This window comes from Copadichromis virginalis, linkage group LG9 (assembly GCF_057382275.1).
Source record: "Copadichromis virginalis isolate Kocher_CV1m ecotype Utaka linkage group LG9, C_Virginalis_male_GT1.1, whole genome shotgun sequence".
Taxonomy (NCBI): Eukaryota; Metazoa; Chordata; class Actinopteri; order Cichliformes; family Cichlidae; genus Copadichromis; species Copadichromis virginalis.
Window position 1 is genome coordinate 35,380,361 of NC_140626.1, and position 23,451 is coordinate 35,403,811.

Below are 23,451 nucleotides of genomic sequence, written 5' to 3' on the forward strand. Positions count from 1 at the left end.
TATACTTCATCTGTTCGTATGTTGTGTACTCATTGTTTGTTAAATAAAGTTTATTTTAAAAATTTTTTTAAAAAAAGCGTGCGGTCGCTGGGACACAGCTTGCGTCTGCGTCGTGACGTCGTACGAGCGCTCTTAGTAGTCATAGTAACAGTACTTCGTCTCTCATCCGAGCCGGAGCACGCGCTGCGTAATCGTGCCCGCTGCCGCCTCATGGAGCCTCCGCTCCACGCCCCGGCGCGCGGCAGCTGCACAGCCGCGATCCACGCACCGAGCCCCGGCTTGCTCCGCGCCGAGCCCCGGAGGAGGTCAGAGGACCTGGCAGCACGCGGACAGCACCGCTACTGCAGTACTACGACAGAGTACACGCTGAGAGTACACAGGTGAGCCAGCAGCGCCCACCTGGACTCCATCCAGCAGCAGGAGTACTACTGCAGTACTACAGGAGGTCAGTGTAAGTACTACTGCAGTACTACTGCAGTACCACAGCAGTACTGTAGTACTATAGCAGTGTCAAAGCAGTACTTAAATACCACAGCAGTAGTTGGAGGCCGTGCTGTGCTGGGTGGAGATAAGCTGATAATTGTCTGAGCGGATATTCTGCTGCAGATGGGGAGCACGGCTGAGAGGAGGGAGGAGGAGGAGGAGAGGAGCGACAGGAGGAAGAGGAGGAGACCGCTGAGGCTCCACATGCCTGTAAGTGTGTGTGTGTGTGTGTGTGTGTGTGTGTGTGTGTGTGTGTGTCTCATATCATAACATCGCCAACAGAGGTACAGCAAATGTTGCTCAGAGACCAGGGGAGGGGCTTAGGTCCCTCATCAGACCAGTGTGTGAGGAGGTGGGCGGGGCTAACAGGTGCAGCCTTGTGTGAAATCAGACAGAAACTTAAAACAGTCGAGTCAGCATCGCTCCGTCTGATCCCACAGAGATGATGACGAGGCAAGAAGCACGGGCACACACACGCACGCACACACAGAGCCGCAGTGACCGGCAGTCAGCAGCTGTTCTGGTTGGAGGACGCTCGTCCATGCAGGACTTCATGTGAACACGCTGAGGACAGGCTTGAGTCCCTGCAGGTTTGAGATGAAGCCACACTGAGTGATGGTGGTGGTGGGCGGGTGAGAGGCGGGTGAGGCCCGGTGGATGGGAGTGTTTGAGGAGTGTTCCTGCTCGTCTCCTCTGGTCTCATGGTCCACACTAACGTCCGTGGCTGACTCCGAACTGCATCACAGACCGCCTCCGTCACCACCCCGGGGCAGCCAAACACTGGCTGATTTAATCTGTTGTCCAACAATTAGCCTGATCCCCAGAGGACAGATTGACCTGGAGTTCACTGAGGGTCACGGGTCAACTCGACTCTCGTCCACCTCTGGAACCACTAAACACACACACACACACACACACACACACACACACACACACACACACACACACACACACACACGCTAGGGGAAGCATTATGTCTATTAGATGTCCCCACAAAGATATGAAAACACGACTGTGTGTGTGTGTGTGTGGATGACACAGTTGGTCTACATCCCAGCCATCCGTTTCCAATGGCAACCAGTGAGACAGGCTGGTGAGAAAGGCAGTGTGCTGGAGGAAGAGGGGCGAGTGAACCCTGATCGCCGCCTTGCAGGATGCCCTCCTCGTGGTGACCTCTGAGCTCTGAGCTCCCCTCGGGAAGAGTGTAGTGGTGAACAATTTTGCTCAGAGGAAGGTGAAGCCGCATCCGCCTGTGCGGGTGTTGCTGCTCGCGGTGTGTCGCCCTCTATGACTTCCTGCTCGTGGATTCGATGACGCTGTAACCTGCAGGACGAGTTTAAAGTTGGGAGACGCAGATGGAGGCGGAGTTTGATCTCAGACTCTCAGACCAGCTGAAACCAGAGTTTATGCTTCAACCGGCTCAGCAGATGTTTGCTGATAATTTCAGCCTGCTCCCTCGTCGCCCTCATGTTTACCTCCCAAACTGTCCCATGATGCAACAGGAGAGGAGGCTGGTCCTCAGCATGCCAGGCGTCTGAGTTTCCGCTTCGCTCTGCAGTTCAGCAGTTCAGCGTTATCGTCTCTGTGTTGCTGCAGGACCTGAGCGTCTTCACCATGCCCTTCCTGGACGGAGACCCGGGCCGAGCCGAGAGGGACGGCGGCAGTAAGGTAACGCCATGTTTAATTTAACCTGACCCCGATTTGATTTCAGAGTAGAGGGAATCACATTCGTGTGCAGCGTACCGAGCCCGGGCCTGAGTCAGTCCAGTGCTTTCTTTCCTCTCAGCACCAAACTGTAGATTTTGTCACTCCTAATATTGTAGCCAGGATGGATTGTTTCACCTGCATGGAGACCTTTGACCTCATGTTGTCACAGCCAAACCTTCCAAACACCAGCGCCACACCTCAGATCCACTGCGGACCTTTAATCTGCTTAAAGACATAAAGATGCTCGTGAATAGTCTTGGAGTCAATGGTCCAATGACTGTGTGTAGGATGTATATAACCTGCTGCACAAGTGTCCTGGGGGGAGGCATGGCTACGCACAGGTGGGAAAGGCGCAGTGGAAGCTTTGAGTTGTTGTGTAAAGGAAGGCGATCGCTCAATCAGTCACGTGATTATTGGACTAACACTTTGGTCCCTTTAAAAAGAGGCTGGCACATGTTAAAGCGCTGACACTCCTAAACCCTCATCCAGTCTGAATGTGGCCACCTCGACTGCACGCTGAGTCTGCACGTTGTCACGTTGTGTCCATTACATAACTACAGCTGGAATATGTTTCAGTGAACGGGTAAAAAAACCAAACTTGTGTCCGTGTCCAAATATAAATGGACCTGAATGTATGATGTAAACAGAACTGGTCCTAGCAGGGAACCCTGAGGAGCAGCATGTCCAGCTGTGTGCTGACGTCACACAGCTGTTCTCCAGCTGTTCCACAGCAGAACAGATCCAGTTAGGAAGGTTTACCATCATGGCTTCCTCCCATCCAGCAGGGGGAGCCCGTGTGCCACTCTGCCAGCCCCACCAGGAGCTTCTTCCATCGGTCTCCCTTCAGCCGACCCTCCAGCCCACGCTCCGCCCCCGCCAGGACCTCCAGCTCCAAGACCAGCCCCAGCTCTCCTAAAACCATCTTCCCCTACCAGCCCGGACCCCCGCAGCTGGACTCACCGCCCAGATCCCCACGCAGGTAAATAAACACACCTGAACACACACACAAACATGAAAAGTGACACTCGGAGATTTATCTTTAAAGAGACTCACACTGCACTGTGTGTGTGTGTCAGGCTAAGTTTCAGTGGGATCTTCAGGTCTGCCTCCAGGGATTCAAACCATCAACCCTCATCCTCCCCCGTCAGCATCAAACTGTTCAGCCGCAACAAGAGAGACAAGGCCAGAAGTACAGTGTGTGAGTGTGTTATTGTATAGTGTAACAGTAGAGCCTGACGCAGGAGTGTTTTAGTGTTTGTGGAAACGCATGCATTCACCTGCACACACACAGAACCTGGAGTGTGTCCTGTCTCTGTGCACCTTTCGCACCATCTAGTGGTCGTGTAATTGAGCCAAGAGAACAAACAGCAAAGCCGATTCTCCGCCCAGATGTAATAATGTTCAAAGGTAGGCTGTAAGAACACACCTGAGATTTTAAAGTTTCAGGTAAATGACTCAGCAGATCAGGACCTCCTCCTCTTCCTCACTTGCTGCTTTCAAACTGTCAATCTTCTCCTGACTCAAGTGTTTCAGTGATCAGGTGAGCTAAGAGGAACGCTAACATAGAAATCAGCACATAGTAAAGCTAAAGGTGGACACTGGGGCCAGAGACTTCATTATCTCCATGTATCCATCGCCTGTAGTCACAGACAGGAGCTGAAGCTGTCTCTGAGTCAGACTCGGACCTCAGACCTCAGACTTCAGACCTCAGACTCAGACCTCAGACTCAGACCTCAGAGTCAGACTCAGACCTCAGACTTCAGACTCAGACCTCAGACTCAGACCTCAGACTTCAGACTTCAGACTCAGACTCAGACCTCAGACCTCAGACTCAGACCTCAGACTTCAGACTTCAGACTCAAGACCTCAGACTCAGACCTCAGTCTTCAGACTCAGACCTCAGACTCAGACCTCAGACCTCAGACCTCAAACCTCAGACTCAGACCTCAGACTCAGACTTCAGACTCAGACCTCAGACTTCAGACTCAGACCTCAGACCTCAGACTTCATACCTCAGACTCAGACCTCAGACTCGGACCTCAGAGTCAGACTCGGACTTCAGACTCAGACCTCAGACTTCAGACTTCAGACCTCGGACCTCAGACCTCAGACCTCAGACCTCAGAGTCAGAGTCAGACTCAGACCTCAGAGTCAGACCTCGGACCTCAGAGTCAGAGTCAGAGTCAGAGTCAGACCTCAGAGTAAGACTCAGACCTCAGACTTCAGACTCAGACCTCAGACTTGGCCCTCAGACTTCAGACTTCAGACTCAGACCTCAGACTCAGACCTCAGACTCAGACCTCAGACCTCAGACCTCAGACTCAGACTTCAGACTCAAGACCTCAGACCTCAGAGTCAGACTCAGACCTCAGACCTCAGACTTCAGACTCAGACCTCAGACTCAGACCTCAGACTTCAGACCTCAGACCTCAGACTTCATACCTCAGACTCAGACCTCAGACTCGGACCTCAGAGTCAGACTCGGACCTCAGTCAGACTCAGACTTCAGACTCAGACTCAGACTCAGACCTCGGACCTCAGAGTAAGACTCAGACCTCAGACCTCAGACTTCAGACTCAGACCTCAGACCTCAGACCTCAGACTCAGACCTCAGACCTCAGACTCAGACTTCAGACTCAAGACCTCAGACCTCAGACCTCAGAGTCAGACTCAGACCTCAGACCTCAGACTTCAGACTCAGACCTCAGACCTCAGACTTCAGACTTCAGACTTCAGACTCAAGACCTCAGACTCAGACTTCAGACTCAGACCTCAGACTTCAGACTCAGACCTCAGACTTCATACCTCAGACTCAGACCTCAGACTCGGACCTCAGAGTCAGACTCGGACCTCAGTCAGACTCAGACTTCAGACTCAGACTCAGACTCAGACCTCGGACCTCAGAGTAAGACTCAGACCTCAGACCTCAGACTTCAGACTCAGACCTCAGACCTCAGACTCAGACCTCAGACCTCAGACCTCAGACTCAGACTTCAGACTCAAGACCTCAGACCTCAGACCTCAGAGTCAGACTCAGACCTCAGACCTCAGACTTCAGACTCAGACCTCAGACTTGGCCCTCAGACTTCAGACTTCAGACTCAGACCTCAGACCTCAGACTCAGACCTCAGACCTCAGACTCAGACTTCAGATGTCTGTGAAGGTTCCCAGTCATCCAGGTCATTGTAGTCTAAGGAGCTTCAGAACTGAAGAAGCTTCTCGGATGAGAGGTGAAACGTCTTCAAGCCACTTAAAGAAGTCCAAACGCTTTTCTTTCCAAGCTCCTTAGACTACAGACTCAGACTTTAGAGTCAGACCTCAGACTTCAGACTCAGACCTCAGACTCAGACCTCAGACTTCGCGTTTATCGCTGGATCACTTCCGCCGGCTGCTGTGAGTGTGAGCAGCCTGAATGCAATCAATGCTCCGGATATTAAAAGTCAATTCAGACTCTATTAGAGGGAATAAATCAGCTTAGCAGCTGCTGTTATTAACACAGGCCCTCAAACACACACTCCCTCTGCCCCTCGCCGCCCCTCCCGGGTGAATTTCCGGAGCAGGGCTTGGCGTCTCTTCAGTCGGAGCGTTTGGCAGCTCGGGCTCGCTCTCACACGTGCTCGTGCTGCAGAGGACTGCGGTGGACTCTAACCTGGAACTGTGACGTAACCCTACAATCCTCTAAAACATTCTGCAAAAAAGCCCATAATGTGAGGGTGCACTCACACTTAGTCCCCACTGCAGGGCTCATAAGCCTCAAACCTGCAGCCTCTCTAACGTCCAGCAGGGTGTGACTCTGATTGGTCAATGATGTCAGAGCTGGTGGTCTTGCGCTGATTGAATGAAGTTTAACTTTGTTCTCAATAGAAGGAAAACAATCATGCGATGATTCTGGGCGGGGTTACTCTGTGATTGACAGGCTTCTTTCTTGGTTTAGCTTTAAAAAAGCTTTTATTTTGGTAGTTCAGAGGTCTTTTTCCTGCAGACTTCCTCTCGGTGAACAACTGGATGGATGCTTGTTACAGGAGGAGACCCGGGTGTCCTAGGAGATGAAGGGGGTGGGTGGAGCATAGGGAGGTCTGAGCGTGTCTGTCTACGCTGTTGGTGGGTTAAAGTTGAATGACTGACCTTTAGTTTCTATGGCTGCCCACTGCTTCACTGAGTGAATGGGTTAAATGCAGAGAGCAATTTCCCCACGGGGCTCAATAAAGTACAATAAAGTACACACTTTCTTCTTCACTTTCTTCTTCTATGGTAACAGCCAACATGGGGCTGGTTAGCCTGCTAGCTGAAGCTGATGTCTTCATCACGCTGGCATGACACACAGCGTCCACACACGGAGCGTTGCCTCAGTAACGCTCGTATTTACCAGTACTCTCATTGGCCTCAGAATTCAGAAAACATTACCTCAGGACCCGCCCACTTTGTGTCGCTAGCTTCCAGTGTCTGTGACTTCTGGGGTCACGCTGAGTTTTGCCCGGAGCAGGGTTGGTATCTCTGCGAGCCCAGCTGTGGGAGGTCCTGCTGGGGGCGGAGCCTGAGCCTCTCAGAGTCTGCGGTTCAGAATGACCCAGCGAGGCTGTGACAGCTGATCCGTGCTGGTGCCGGCGCCCCGCTGCTGTGTAAGTAAACAGTGACCTGATATTAGAAAGCTGCCGCTGTATCCGCCTCATGATCCTGTAACTGTGATCCTTCAAAACCGCAGTGCGGCGCCTCGGGCTGGGCGGAGCAGAGAGCGCCTTTGTTCCCGTCTCACGCTGTGACCACCTGCAGCATGAACTCACGGCCTTTTTCCCACACTGCAGGAAGCGTGGACGTCACCGACGTCGGAGCGCTCTGAGGACTTACTGTGGAAATAACACACGTTACATCATCATGGCCTGATTTCACACCGCAGCAGCTTCACAGCCGTGTTCGAAGCCTCAGACCTGTGACATCACCAGGGAGTCAGATACACACCACGAACGCTCGTTACGGTCTCACTGCCGCTCGCTCATGTCATGTTGTTATCTCCTCACCAATCAGATCTCAGGTTTGTCTTTCCTGATGAGCGTCAGTAAGAAACAAGACACTTTATTAGGTACACCTGTTTGTAGCGTGGCGGAAGCTGCCGGAAGCGTTCCTCAGAGGCTTCGGTCCATGATGGGATGACATCATCATGACATCATCACACTGATGATCCCACAGGTGAAATCTGTGAGTGTGGAGGCGTCCGAGTCCAGCGACCTCAGCCGCCGCTCACGTCCCCGTATGTCAAACGGTCCCTCTGTGGCGGTGACGCTCACAGTGATGACCCAGTTTATCACAGACTTTGATGCATGTTTGTGACCTCACAGCGCGTTAGCTTCAGTCAGAGCACAGAGCGAGACTCCACCCCCTTCCTCCTCCTCCCCTCCTCCCCTCCTGCTCCTCCTCCCTCAGAGAGGCTCAGTCTGACTGTAGCTCCACAGTGTTTTTCAGTGCAGGCAGCAGAGGGAGGCATGGCTACCACACACACAGAGTGAGCTCTGATACTCTGCGGGGCTCAAACAGTCTGAGGACTCTGCAGGACGAACACGTCCGTTCACCTGTCCGTCTCCCCGTCTCTGTGTGACTCAACAGGACGTCGGGACTTTTTGCGGACTTGAACTTCCTGCCTGGACTTTGACGACAGCACTTTCTCCTCCTCTGCCATCCTTCAGGCTTTAAACTGAACTCTGTAAGAAAAACACTGAAAACTTAAAACTGACGGACCCTGCAGCAGCCAATCAGAACGCAGCTATTGTCTTCAGAGCCTCAGGATTGGCTGACAGCTCCTGACTTTTGACCTGAGCTCAGTTTGTGCAGTTCTAGTGAAACACACTCTGCAGGTTTGATGTGGTTTATGCTGTTTGAGTGTTTCCTGTTTCCACTCGAGGAGCAAAGATGAATTTGTATTTTTAAACCAGTGAATGAAATCCAGACTTTACTTACAGTGTTTTACTCATTTGGTTATTAACTGTTTATAACCGTCGCCGCTTTGAAGGAGACGTTTGATTTAGCTTTGAGTGTTTTTGATGGCGATGAGGCGTCTGAGCAGCCTGGTGCTGAGGAAGTGGAAGGAGAAGGAGCGATGGACAGGGAGGAGGAGGAGCGAGCCGTACGCAGGAGGAAACGAGGAGGAGGAAGACGAGGGGGAGGAGACGAAGAAAGAGAACAGGGACAGACTGACGTACGGACGGATGATGAGGAGGAAGTCTGAACCGTGTGGAGCGACGGAGGAGGACCAAACAGAGGAGAAGAAGAAGAGCGGCGCACGGAGAGAGCGCAGGACGTGTGAGCCCAGCGTGGAGGAGGAGGAGGTCAGGAGAGACAGGAGGAGGGCGGAGCCGGGCAGAGGGAGAGAGAGGAGGAAGTCCACGTCATGGTTAATGGCGGAGGACCGAGCGGCAGGCCAGGCGGACGGGACGAAGCTGAGGCGGCGGTCAGAGCCCTGCGGCGTGCTGCACGTGCAGCTGCTTCCTCTGTCCGGCAGGAGGAGGCGGGAGCTGCTGCAGAGGAGGACAGGCCGCCGCGCCTCCTGCAGCGAGGAGGAGGAGTGTCATATGACCAGGGGCCGGTCGGACCCCGTCGGGCCGCTCGACTACAGTAAGCAGAACACTGCACGGTGGTTTATCGACCCGCCTCCCCACGAGGGCACCTCCTGCTGCAGCTCTGCACCTCCTCCTGTTGCAGGGACCCACAGCCTCACTGCTGCAGGGTCCCTGGTGGTCTCAGGTGTGTGTGCAGGTGCAGCTCTCAGGCGCTCTGGTCTCGGCCAACACGGCGTCTGCCGATCAGTCCAGAGCTGCAGGAGGAGGCGAGACGGGCTCGTTAGATCAGGTCTGTGTGGGATCAATCAGAGTTAACGGTCTTAAAGGCTGTAGACTGAGCTGTAGACTGAGCTGTGTCCTCACGCGGGACGAGAAAAAAATGTATCTGTAAACGTGATCACAGAGTTTAGTACAGAAGGTCACGTAGAGCAGGAAGTGTCCGGAGCCCGAGGAAAACAGTTCACACGTTTGATTCAGGCTGAAACACAACATGCAGGAGACCGTCAGCTGACTCCACGGCGCTCCTGTTCTTCAGCTCGTTTCACCTCCAATGTCCGCTTCAATTCAGCTTTATTTATGTGGCGTGAATCACAGCCACAGTTACCTGAAGTAGACCCTACAATAATACAAAGAAACCTGAGCACGCAGAGCACGTGGTGACAGTGGGAAGGAAGAACTGACCTTTAACAGCCTAGTTCTATTGCAGCATAACTAAGGGAGGATTCAGGGTCACCTGGTCCAGCCCTAACTATATGCTTTAGCAAAAAGGAAAGTTTGAAGCCTGATCTTGAAAGTAGAGATAGTGTCTGTCTCCTGAATCCAAACTGGAAGCTGGTTCCACAGAAGAGGGGCCTGAAAACTGAAGGCTCTGCCTCCCATTCTACTTTTAAATACTCTAGGAACAACAAGTAGGCCTGCAGAGCGAGAGCCAAGTGCTCTAATAGGGTGATATGGTACTACAAGGTCATTAAGATAAGATGGGGCCTGATTATTTAAGACCTTGTATGTGAGGAGCAGGATTTTGAATTCTGGATTTAACAGGAAGCCAATACAGGAGAAATCTGCTCTCTCTTTCTAGTCCCTGTCAGGACTCTTGCTGCAGCATTTTGGATCAGCTGAAGGCTTTTCAGGGAGCTTTTAGGACATCCTGATAATAATGAATTACAGTCGTCCAGCCTGGAAATAATAAATGCATGAACTAGTTTTTCAGCGTCACTCTGAGACAGGATATTTCTAACTTTAGAGATGTTGCACAAATGGAAGAAAGCAGTCTGACATATTTGTTTAATATGTGCGTTGAAGGACATGTCCTGGTCAAAAATGACTCCAAGGTTCCTCACAGCGTTACTGGAGGCCAAGGTAATGCCATCCAGAGTAAGAATCTGGTTAGATACCATATTTCTAAGCTTTTCAGGGCCGAGTACAATAACCTCAGTTTGATCTGAATTAAGAAGCAGAAAGTTAGCGGCCATCCAGGTCTTTATGTCTTTAAGACATTCCTGCAGTTTAACTCATTGGTGTGTGTTATCTGGCTTCATGGACAGATAGAGCTGGGTGTCATCTGCATAGCAGTGTAAATGTATGCTATGTCTTCTAATGATGCTGCCTAAGGGAAGCATGTATAATGTAAACAGAATTGGTCCTAGCACTGAACCCTGTGGAACTCCACAATTAACCTCAGTGTGAAGAGGACTCTCCATTTACATGCACAAACTGGAGTCTGAGCACGTTCATGAGCTCAGGTGAGCGCCAGGTTAGCCGGTCCTCACATCAGCTCTGCTCAGGGCCTCTGTTCACCTGTGTGTGTGTGTGTGTGTGTGTGTGTGTGTGCGTGTGTGTGTGTGTGTGTGTGTGTGTGTGTGTGGGTGAGAGAGAGATCTGGGTGCCTGGGAACTAAGAAAGGCTGCAACACAAATGTCACCCTGTCATGCCGCTGCGGTCCGCCTCAGCGTGCGTCACGGCGCCGTAGATCTTTTCAGCAGAACTGAGCCTGTAATCAGTGTTTGTGTGATCAGCTGATAGTGTCGCCATGACCTCACAGCAGCGTGGACACGCCCACACACACAGAACAATCATTACAACTTTATTGGTCCAGCACGCACTTACAGATACAGTACAGTGTGAGTCACAGAGCAGGCGGCGGAGGGAGGAGCAGCAGCCTGTGGACACACAGGTGGAGGTGCTGGAGATGAAGCAGGTGGAGACTGGCAGCAGATGTGATGAGGTCAGAGCAGGAGGAGCAGCGTGAAGCCACCTAACTCCACCACTTCCTCAGCTTCCATCCAGCCCTGTGGTTACTGGGGTCAGAGGTCAGACTCTGACCCAGAGTGTGACTGCGGCACCGCGAACATCTTTGATACTGTCTGTGATTAGAACGTGACCCTAAATGTCCAGCAGTGCATTGTGGGACGTGTAGTCTGCAGTGATCTGGGCCTGAAAGGACTCACACGTTCACAGCGCTCTCTCAGAAACGTTTGGTCCTCCTTAAATTCAGACAGTTTGAGCCCTGACTGTGTGTGTGTGTCTGTGTGTGTGTGTGTGTGTGTGTCTGTGTGTGTGTCTGTGTGTGTGTGTGCGTGCATGTGTGCGCATGTGTGGTCCTCTCTCTAATCTGTTAAAGTGCCGTCACTTTGTGTTCCCCCCAGCACTGTGTAGAGTTTCCTATTAGAGCAGATTGCTGTGTGTGTGGGAAGTACAAGCTAACCTACATTATTAAACACACACACACACACACACACACACACACACACACACACACACACACACACACAGAGCACTGAATGTTCTCTGCTTTTGTTGCCGGCACGTTCACATCTTTCTGTGCACAAACAGACGTGACCTGCCAGCAGCAGGCGGGCAGATAAGAGGCGGGGCGTCTGGGTGACGAAGGGCACTCTGCTCTTCATCGCGCGCTCTCCGCGTCATTTGTCCTGCCCGTAAGAAGCCCCGCCCCCTTTTAAAAGATAAGCTCAGAGATGCAAACACATGTTACAGCAGCAGACGCACAGGGCAGCGATAAATGTTACACTCAACAACCACACAGTACACACAGTACGAGCAGTATAATCACATAGAAACGTGTAAGTATGTTGGTGCAGTGCAGTAGGAACAGCAGGTACTGAGACATGTACAGAGCTGGAGGCGGGTCCTCCTGCTCGGCCAGGTCCTCCTGCTCGGCCAGGTCCTCCTGCTCGGTCAGGTCCCTGTACTCCGTGTTGTCCCATCAGCAGCGACACTCATGAGGGGCAGCACATCCGGATTCTAAAAATCAGAGGTTTTGTGTGTGTCACAGATGATGCAGTGACCCTGAACCTCCTGCAGGAGGCAACGTCTGCTCACTTACTCCTGAAGCCTCACTGACCGCTCCTCCTTCTCCTCTCTCCCCCCATTTCACCCCCCCCTCTCATTTCCTTCTCCTTACTTCTCTGTTCTTCTTCATCTCCTCCTCCTACTTCCTGTTTTTCTCCTCCTGTCTTCATTTTCTCGCCTCCTCCTTTCTTCCTTCCTTCCCTCTTTTCTTTATAATGAATTCTTTTTCTCCTTTCACTTCTCCTCATCCTCCTTCCTCTCCTTCCAGCCCACAGTCTGTCCTCCCCTCCTCCCCCTTCTGCTCCTCCGGTCTCTCGTCAGGAGGAGGCGAGTGTTTTCCATCTGGAGACGTACCTGACGGAGCCGAGGCGTCCGGAGACCAGGAGGCTGCGCTCCTTCTCCTCGCCCCCCGACACCGGCCAGCGAGTCTCTACGTTCTCCTCCGCCTCCTTCACCTCCCTTTCCTCCTCCTCCTGCTGTCAGAAGCCTCCACCGGCCCCGCCTCCTGTGGCATCTCCTCCTCCTGCTCCCCCTGTTGGGACGCTGGTGAGTGCGGAGCGTTTATTGATCCTCTATGTTTGCTGGATGGTGTCTCACCTTTTATTTATTTACATTTATTATTTTAAAAACGAAACACGTTTAATCAGAAATCAAAGAAAACCAGAGGAAACGCTCCAAAACCCTGAGCTCCGGCTCTCATCGGCCGTTTCCGGTCATCTCCGGCTCTCATCGGCTGTTTCCGTCAACCCAGCGCGGGGATGCTGAGGCGCACGCAAGTTCGCGTCAAGTTCACACAGATAATTAGGCAGGAACAGGAAGTTGTACTTTCAAAATAAACTCAACCAGCTGGTGTTTTAAAAACAGGTGAATTTTAATGGGACAAGCTGGAGCTCTGCATTTGTCATCTGTGTTTGAAATTAAATATATTTATAACAGAAAAATTCAGGTACAGGACAACAGTGACTATAGAAAACAGAGCTGGTTCCATTTTAATTAAGTTATAAAACTAAAATGCTTTATAAAGAAAACCAAAAACATCCTGGCGGTGCTGAAACGTTTTGGTAAGATAAATGAAAGTTTCCAGTCTTTCACTTTCGGTTCTTTTTCTGATTATTATTTATTATAAGTTAACAAAAAAATAAACTAATATAGTCTAAAAACGCGCTTTTTTTCTCCTATGCTTTTGTTGTGAAATGTCGCACCGGAAGTGCCACCTGTTAGCTCCGCGAGCTTGTTAGCGGCTGCGGCTCCGGTGGTCGCGGCTGCTGTTTCAACCTGAAGCCGACTGAAGACGGACGTTTACCGGCACAGCAGGTTCTCCGGGGCGCACACGGGATGAAGCCGTGAGTGTCCCGCTGATCCCCGGATACGAACCCCGAGGCGGACCGGAGCGGAGGAGGAGGACAGACGGTTTGATGAGCGGCGGCTGTCGGGTACGCGCTAACGTCACTGTCGTTAGCACTGATTTCTCCGCAGCAGAAGCGCGTTCAGGAATCAGCGGTGTTGACGCGAAAGCGCCGCCGTTTCATGTCCGTCACACCTGGGCCGCTGACACTCCACCGCGGCGACGGAGACACGTGACCCCGGCGATCGGCTCCCGCCACACCACGCTTAATGACACGGAGGCGTGACCGCGTGCTCACCGGAAGATGCCCCGTGACAGCGCAGGCCCCCACACCCACTCCCACACCAGCTGCCCTCCTTCATTAAACACGCTCACAGCTGCTGCAGGTAGCATTCACCTGGCAGATGCAGGTGGGCATTGACGTCATGTTAGAAAACAATCCAATCAGCAGCTGCCCTGTTAAAGGTACAGGCTGGAGTCACCCTCTGCAGACTGTAGCTCATACTTCCACCAGCAGGAGGCAGATTTTACCTGAAGGGTTGTATCAGCAGTAGAAGGAGTTTAACCCTAGTTTAATGTTAATTTGTGAAACTGATTAAATGGTTAATCAGCGTCAGAGTGGGTGATGATCAGGGTCAGAGTGGGCGATGATCAGGGGTCACAGTGGGTTGGAGTGCGTGTTACTTGTGTGGGCATTTTCTGAGTGGACTGTGTGGATCTTCACACTGAACAGCCACAGAAACATGCCGTCTTTGAACCATGAAATTTCTCCTGGAAGTATAAATATTGGAGTGTTTCTCTGCACAGTGTGTGTGTGTGTGTCAGGTGTGATGTTGGCAGCAAACCTGCACACGGAGCAAAGATGGGCGGGCAGATGAACACCTGTGCCGTGTCCTTGTCTGCAGGTGGAGGTTGCAGACACCATGTCGGAGCAGCCGGACCCCGATGATGCCGGTAAGACCCTGAGCTGAGGCGAGCTGTCCGTATCAGCCTGTCACGAGTCTGTGTGCTGCCTGATGATCAGCATCGATGAAGGACAGCCGTCCTTTTACAGATGTTACAAACAGCTGGAGCGGCCCGTCCCTGGCGACTGGGCTGCAGCGTGACTCGCTCCGACGTGATTGGCAGGAGGAGACGCTCACAGAGCTGCAGCTTGTTAAAGATATAAGTTACATGTAATGATGTAAAGATGAGGAGGGATTAAACGTGGCAGAAACATTCAGGTAACACTGAAAATCATCCTCCAGCAGAGGGACCTGTGAACCGGTGACGTCCAGTCAAAAGCCTCGGGTTTCACCCAGAGGCTAAAAGCGTCTGACGTCATCATCCTGCAGCTGGCAGGGCAACCAGCCGTCAGCTGTTCTGTTGTCAGGGCAACAGACGGCTTTAGAGACCAGCTCAGCTGATCAGTGTGTTGAAATCACCGTGGCAACCAGCTCATGGAGATCACTGTCGTGTGGCGCACACACACTGAGGTTTTTTCTGTTAATGCTGTTATGATAATCTGAAGGGCGAGCAAGTCACTTTCTCTCTGTGACTCAGCAGGAAGTGATGTAAGACTGCAGGTGTGGATATCTGGGGTGTACAGAGGTGCTGACCTCAGATCTGTGTCTCTGCAGCGTCCGAGGCGTCGGAGAGAGACATCTACATGCGCTTCATGAAGTGCCACAAGTGCTACGACATCATCCCCACAAGCTCCAAGCTGGTGGTGTTCGACACCACGCTGCAGGTGAGACGCCGGGGCGGCACGCCACAGCCTCCGTCGCCACTGAAAACTTTAATCAGTGTGTGTGTGAGCAGAGACACGCCCACACGGCCATCAGTGACTGATTATTGGTTATTAGACCGTCGCTGATTATCGGTCCGGTCTGTCTCCCTGCTGTTTCAGGTGAAGAAGGCGTTCTTCGCTCTGGTGGCCAACGGCGTGCGAGCCGCTCCGCTGTGGGAGAGCAAGAAGCAAAGCTTTGTGGGTAAGATTCACAGCAAGACACACCACCTTTCAAAATAAAAGCTTCTTTGTGAAAATAATAATCTTTGGATGGACCCAGAAAACGGTCAGCTCAGTGACCTCACTTCCTGTACGTGAATAAAACCTGAGTAATGAACTGAATTAATCACCTGATCATACCTGAGGTCACATCCTGCACGTGCGCTCGAGACAGGAAGTGCATCCACGCTTTCAGCAGTAATTCGTGAAACCATTCATGCTGGTCAATAATTTCCTCACCTGTGGACAAGCTCCGCCCCCAGTCGGAGGTGCTCACTCAGGACTGGCAACCAGTGGGCGGAGGCCGAGATGGCAGAGCCGGTGTGTGAGCGACAGCGTGACACTCATCGGCAGGTGGAGTCACCTGACTCACCTGTGGTTACCTGGTTACCTTCAGAGGAAATCAGGCTGCTTGTGTATCAGAGAAAGTCACACCCACACATAGGGTTGCTACGATTAGTCGACTATTAAATCGTAGTCGACGCGTCGTTTGAAGCTTTGTAAGATCACGCAGGAATAAGTAGCAGGATTTAAGAGTGTAATAACGGACTGAAACAGAAGATGGCAGCACTGCATGTACAAGGATGCCAGCTGCCGTTAAACCCCGAAGAAGAAGAAGCTGTGTCCCAGAATTCATAGCGCAGCCCAGCTCAGTTTCCAACAATGGCGGCAGCTAGTTAGTTTTAATATTACTCTTATTATTCTTTCTGGGTCACAAAATAAACGTTTAACATATTTTCAGGCGAGAATGTAGCTGTGTAAACCTCAAATATCTGCTCAGTTTATCAAGACACCACATATTTTCAAAAGCGCTCCGACGTTTTCGGAGACGTCTGTTACCCACTAGCTCGTTAGCTAGCCGGGGGCTAGGCTAACTAGAGCCGTGAGAACACCGGACTCCCCGCAAATCGTTTTCAAACCCACCGCCGTCTTTCGCTGCTCAGGTTAAACATGATATATGAGTCACTTAGATAACTTAAAACTGTTGTTGTTTGGCTTTTTTTTAGTATTTTATTTGTTCCTGAGTAAATCGGTTTGGCTGAGATTAAAGTTTTTACACAGCTGAATAAACGTCAAGCAGACAGCTGATTATCAGAAGTGTGAGATGCTCCAGAATTTACTCCGGTGTCCTGTTATATTTTAGATAGCAAGGAGTTTATTAAACTTCACCGAAACAATCTGCAAATTTCATTAAAATTTAATAAACTATCATCTTGTCTTTATTTTTAGTTAGCACCTTAAACACTTAAAGCTGTAAGCTAATGATAGTTATATAAGAGCAGATGCTGCTGGTGCAAGAAGCTGTACGCTGTATGTCCAATGGATGATGATCTGATTAGTCGACTATCAAAATAATCGTCTGTGGCAGCCCTACCCACACACACACACTCGTTTTCATATCTTAGTGGGGACATCTAATTATTGTCCCTCACTCTGAGCCGAACCATAACCTAACTGTAATCCTGACACTACAACCACACAAATGTATCCCAGCCCCTGGGCATGCCAACCTTGTTCCCTGCTGGAGTTGATTCGTGGATCTCTGTTTCAGGAATGTTGACCATCACTGACTTCATCAACATCCTCACCAGATACTACAAGTCCCCCATGGTAACACACACACACACTCACACACACACACACTCAGTCACACGTGCAGCTCTGTGATTTCCTGCTGACGTCTCTCAGATGGACGGAGCGATCTCGCCTACAGCCAGCAGGTCTGAGCTCACGGTTGAACCTGTGCAGGTTCTTCTGTCGTTCTCAGAGCTGCGAGCACGTTCAGGCTCTTCCTGTGAGGTTCAAGAAAGGTTGACGAAGCTTTATTACACCTGTGAGCTTCATCCCAGCCTGATCGCAGGAGGGGCGAGGATCAGCATTTCTTTATACAAGTCACTGAATGTGCAATGATTACCCCAACGCCCCCACACACGCACACACACGCACGCACACACACGCACACACACACACACGCACACACACACACGCAAACTCACACACACACACACACGCGCACACACACGCACGCACACACACACGCAAACTCACACACACACACACGCACGCACACACACGCACACACACACACGCACGCACACACACGCACACACACACACACGCACACACACACACGCAAACTCACACACACACACACACGCGCACACACACGCACGCACACACACGCACACACACACACACGCAAACTCACACACACACACACGCACGCACACACACGCACACACACACACGCACGCACACACACGCACACACACACACACGCACACACACACACGCAAACTCACACACACACACACGCGCACACACACGCACGCACACACACGCACGCACACACACACGCAAACTCACACACACACACACGCACACACACGCACACACACACACGCACGCACACACACACGCAAACTCACACACACACACACACGCGCACACACACGCACGCACACACACGCACGCACACACACACGCAAACTCACACACACACACACGCACGCACACACACGCACACACACGCACGCACACACACGCACACACACACACACGCACACACACACACGCAAACTCACACACACACACACACGCGCACACACACGCACGCACACACACGCACGCACACACACACGCAAACTCACACACACACACACGCACACACACACACGCACGCACACACACACGCAAACTCACACACACACACACGCACACGCACACACACACACAAACTCACACACACACGCACACACACACACACGCACACACGCGCACACACACGCAAACTCACACACGCGCACACACACGCAAACTCACACACACACACACACGCAAACTCACACACACACACACACGCGCACACACACACAAACTCACACACACACGCAAACTCACACACACACACACGCGCACACACACGCAAACTCACACACACACACACACGCGCACACACACGCACATAAACGCGCGCAAACTCACACACACACGCACATAAACGCGCACACACACACACACACACGCACATAAACGCGCGCACACACACACACACACGCACATAAACGCGCACACACACACACACACACACACACACACACACACACACGCACATAAACGCACACACACAAATACACACACACACACATAAACGCACACACACACATACACACACGCGCACACACACGCACATAAACGCGCACACACACACACGCACACACACACACGCACACACGCGCACACACACACACACACGCACATAAACGCACACACACACACACACACACACACATACACACACACACACACACACACACATACACACACGCACACACACACACATACACACACGCACACACACACACGGACTGGATTCATGGGACACTGAATCCAGTCCCCCCGCCCCCGCTGTAGTTGCAGTTTTGCTCAGTTGTCCTGAGAAACGCAGACCTGAGTTTATTGGTTTAAGCTCAGTGAACTCGCCTGAAACCCGACACCCACTCGCACCTCCGTCCATGTCTGAGCACACTCTCCTCTCTGAGGCATCCAGGTGCGACTCTAACGCCCGTCTGTGTCCACAGGTGCAGATCTACGAGCTGGAGGAGCACAAAATCGAGACGTGGAGAGGTACGAGCTCTTTGTGTTCTTCTTTGTGAGCTGTAGCGTGACGGGCCGATCTAATAATAACACCTGTGCCACGCCCACAGAGCTCTACCTGCAGGAGACCTTCAAACCTCTGGTCCACATCTCACCTGATGCCAGGTACCTGACAAAGAGGACAGCCAGAGTGCAAGTCCTCTGAAGTGACAGAAACACGAGCGTGTGTGTGTGTGTGAAGTATCCTGGTACAGAGCTCAGACTGAATAATTAATGATGAGCCCAGAATAGACTGAAGGAGACGAGGGAGGGGGCACAAGAGGAGGCAAGGGAAGGAAATAAGGCACAGAAATGGTAGGAGAGAAAGGGAACATGAAAGGAAAGGAGAAGAGGGAAGGGAACTTACAGTAGGACGAGAGGAGGAGGAGCAGCGTGTGACTCGTGTGTGTCCTCGCAGCGTGTTCGAGGCCGTGCACTCGCTCATCAAGAACAAGATCCACCGTCTGCCCGTCATCGACCCGGTCAGCGGGAACGCCCTCTACATCCTGACGCACAAGAGGATCCTCAAGTTCCTGCAGCTGTTTGTGAGTCTGTGTGTCTCTGTGTGTGTCTCTGTGTGTGTGTGTGTGAGTCTGTGTGTGTGTGTGTGTGTCTCTGTGTGTGTGAGTCTGTGTGTCTCTGTGTGTGTGAGTCTGTGTGTCTCTGTGTGTGTCTCTGTGTGTGTGAGTCTGTGTGTCTCTGTGTGTGTGAGTCTGTGTGTGTGACTGTGTTTATGAGTCTGTGTGTGTGTGTGTGAGTCTGTGTGTCTCTGTGTGTGTCTCTGTGTGTGTGTGTGTGAGTCTGTGTGTGTGTGTGTGTGTCTCTGTGTGTGTGCGTGTGTCTGTGTGTGTGTGTGTGTGTCTCTGTGTGTGTGTGTGTGTGTCTCTGTGTGTGTGTGTGTCTCTGTGTGTGTCTCTGTGTGTGTGTGTGTGAGTCTGTGTGTGTGTGTGTGTGTCTCTGTGTGTGTGCGTGTGTCTCTGTGTGTGTGTGTGTGTGAGTCTGTGTGTGTGTGTGTGTGTCTCTGTGTGTGTGTGTCTCTGTGTGTGTGTGTGTCTCTGTGTGTGTCTCTGTGTGTGTGTGTGTGAGTCTGTGTGTGTGTGTCTCTGTGTGTGTCTCTGTGTGTGTGTGTGTGTGTGTGTGAGTCTGTGTGTGTGTGTCTCTGTGTGTGTGTGTGTGTGTGTGAGTCTGTGTGTGTGTGTGTGTCTCTGTGTGTGTGTGTGTGTGAGTCTGTGTGTGTGTGTCTCTGTGTGTGTGTGTGTGTGAGTCTGTGTGTGTGTGTGTGTCTCTGTGTGTGTGTGTGTGTGTGTGTGAGTCTGTGTGTGTGTGTGTGTGTGTCTCTGTGTGTGTGTGTGTGTGTGTGTGTGTGTGTGTGTTTATGAGTCTGTGTGTGTCTGTGTGTGTGTCTGTGTGTGTGTGTGTACTTGGACTGACTCAGGCTGAGAACACGTCTGCAGGTCTCCTGTCAGTGCTCACGTGTGTATTGCACCCCCTGCTGGAAAGGCTGCTCATTACACTGTGCAGGACTGAAGCTGTGTGTTTGTGTGTCCTTGCGTGTGTGTGTGCGTGTGTGTGTGTGTCAGGTGTGTGAGATGCCCATGCCGGCCTTCATGAAGCAGACTCTGGAGGAGCTCAGCGTGGGGACCTACACCAACATCGCCTACATCCACCCCGACACGCCACTCATCACCGCGCTCTCCGTGTTCACGCACCGCCGCGTCTCCGCCCTCCCCGTCGTCGATCACCACGGTAACATACCATACTTCCACAGGCTGCTCAGAGCGAGGACGTTACAGTGATGTCACTCTGTCTGTGTCTGCAGGTAAAGTGGTGGACATCTACTCCAAGTTTGACGTCATTGTGAGTACACCAGTGTGTGTGTGTGTGTGTGAGCGACGGGTCATGTGACAGCAGCAACATGATGTCACGTGTCCACAGAACCTGGCAGCAGAGAAAACATACAACAACCTGGACGTGACGGTGACTCAGGCGCTGAGGCACCGCTCCCAGTACTTCGAGGGAGTGATGAAGTGCAACAAGCTGGAGACGCTGGAGACCATCGTGGACCGCATCGTGAAGGCCGAGGTGACGCACGCACACACACACGGGATCGAACCACCGACCGGCTGATCAGTAGATCCAGCCCAGCTGAAAGCATCCGTGCAGGTTTCTGTACAGGTGCTGCAGCCTGAGCACAGGTCAGATTCAGGTCAGCGGGGAGTCTGACCACGAGTCACTGTTCTCGAGCCAATGAGCTCTGTCGCTTCTGCTGTGTCGTTATCCTCAAAATAAAAGGCAAACGTATTGTTTCATGTGTTTTCAAACAATCGGTGTGAAAATCTGTCCTTGCTCATCATCATCACACACTTTTTAAATGTGTGTGTGTGTGTGCAGGTTCACCGGCTGGTGGTCGTCGATGAAGAGTCTCGCATTGTCGGTATTGTCTCTCTGTCTGACATCCTGCAGGCGCTGGTCTTAACCCCTGCAGGTACACACACACACACACACACACACACACACACACACACGCACACACACACACACACACACACACACAGGCTCTGTAAATGCACAGATAGAGCTGGGTGTCATCTGCATAGCAGTGTAAGTGTATGCTATGTCTTCTAATGATGCTGCCTAAGGGAAGCATGTATAATGTAAACAGAATTGGTCCTAGCACTGAACCCTGTGGAACTCCATCACTAACCTCAGTGTGTGAAGAGGACTCTCCACTTGAGATAAGATAACCTTTATTAGTCCCACGCGTGGGTTACAGCCGTGGACAGTTGCATAGAAAAATGAAACACTGAATAAGATGTCAGTTAGAAACATTTCCATGAACAAACTGGAGTCTATGAGACCGATATGATACAAACACCACCTAAAGACACGATGATGGTTTGGAGGAAGAGCAGAAAACATCGAGCGGCGCCTCAGACCCGGCTCGCCTCACCTCACCCTCTGTCTCTGTCTGCAGGTCTGGGGAGGAAGGAGTCTCTCCCCCCTCAGCCGACAGCTCTGGACTCAGCGGGACCGGAGCAGGACCGAAACCAAGAGCAGAACCAGGACCTGGGATCAGAGCCTGGAACAAATCCAGAAACAGAAAGTAAACCCGAGTCAAATCAGCAGGAGGAGGAGGAGGAGGCCGGGGACCCCGAAACAGGAGGAGAGACCGATGCTGCAGAGACAGACAGAGAGAGAGAGGAGGAGGAAAACGAGGAGAGAGAGGAGGGGGGAGAGGATAAAGATGAGGAAACAGAAGGAGAGAAAGAGGAGAGGGAGGAGGTGACAGAGGGAGAGGAAGATGGAGGGACAACAGAGGTGGAGGCTGAGGAGGAGACCAAAGAGAAGGCAGACAGAAACAATGATGAGGAGACGGAGGGAGACAGAGGGGGAGGGGCAACAGACGAGAGAGAGGGAGGAGAAACAGAGATGGAGGCTGAGGAGGAGGACAGAGAGGCGGGAGGGTGTGAGGAAGAGGAGGGCGATGGTAATGAGGGGGGAGGTGAAGAGAAAGGCGGGGTGGAGGAACAGCCAGATGAAGGAGTGAGAGAGGAGGAGGCAATGCCAGAAGGAGGCGGGGACGGGGAGGCAGTGTGACATCATCGCCCGGCTCCTCTGGACTGTCGTCACGGCTCGCCGCGCTCCTCTCGAGCCGACCACCGTAGAAGAAGAAGGGGTGGGATGCACAGTGCAGGCGTATGATTGGACAAGTCTTCTGAGGGTGGGCGGGGCCTGTGGGTGATTGATGTATGCTAGAGCCAATCAGGGATCTCTGGTGGTCTCTTTATTTAATCCTCAAACTTTAATGGTGACAAACTGTCACGTGTTTCATCGACAATCGCATCATTACCGTGGCAACATGAGCGACAGCAGCGCTGCACCTGCTGCAGGCACCACAGATCCCGAGCGATCCGATTGGCTCACTGATTCCCAACAGGTAAAAAAAAAACAATACTCGTTTATTCTGTAAACAAAACCCGCCCTCTGTTATGTCATGAAGGGGCGGGCCCATCGCGCTGTCGTGGTGCCTTTGAATCCTGACCACGGTCTCTGATTGGTGGAGAGTTTTATCGATGACTGGTTGTGCCACAGGTGAGTGGAAGAGCTCACCTGTGTACCTGAGGTGATTGTACGAGTGCGTCTGTTTTATTATTTTGTGTAAATCTGAACAAAGATGAGTTTTATTGTTAATGTAATCATAGTTTCTGTGGTGAGCGGGGCGGGCTGCAGGTGGCGCTAACACGCAGTGTGCACCACCAGACACGTGAACCTTGTATATAAATACTCTATCCCCAGGGACTCTGGGAAATGTAGTTACAGAGCAGGTTGTCCCAGCTGTGATGTGTTCGCTGACGTCGTGTGTCAGAGAGCTTCTGTCAGAGCGTCGGCGTGCTGCTGTTCAGACGATGAATAAAGCGTCCTGATGTTTTGCTGTG

At 51.9% G+C, this 23,451-nt stretch overlaps 1 protein-coding gene across 6 annotated transcripts; it reads left to right on the plus strand.

Annotated features, from left to right (window-relative positions):
- Window positions 1-149: 149 nt before the first annotated feature.
- LOC146702414 (5'-AMP-activated protein kinase subunit gamma-2-like) lies at window positions 150-23,451 on the plus strand. Of its 6 annotated transcripts, none has more exons than XM_085469085.1 (18): window positions 150-451; window positions 607-693; window positions 2,080-2,151; window positions 2,973-3,169; window positions 3,267-3,388; window positions 12,316-12,593; window positions 14,298-14,346; window positions 15,012-15,121; window positions 15,281-15,362; window positions 16,932-16,990; window positions 18,961-19,006; window positions 19,087-19,141; window positions 19,434-19,560; window positions 20,596-20,761; window positions 20,835-20,872; window positions 20,951-21,097; window positions 21,407-21,500; window positions 21,990-23,451. In XM_085469085.1, the coding sequence occupies exons 2-18, from the start codon at window positions 607-609 to the stop codon at window positions 22,610-22,612; spliced, it is 2,352 nt and encodes a 783-aa protein (XP_085325211.1). In that variant the 5' UTR covers window positions 150-451; the 3' UTR covers window positions 22,613-23,451. The 6 variants fall into 6 exon arrangements, with proteins under 6 accessions (XP_085325211.1, XP_085325210.1, XP_085325213.1 ...); XM_085469084.1 differs by having other exon boundaries at window positions 150-445; XM_085469087.1 differs by having other exon boundaries at window positions 150-445; window positions 2,976-3,169.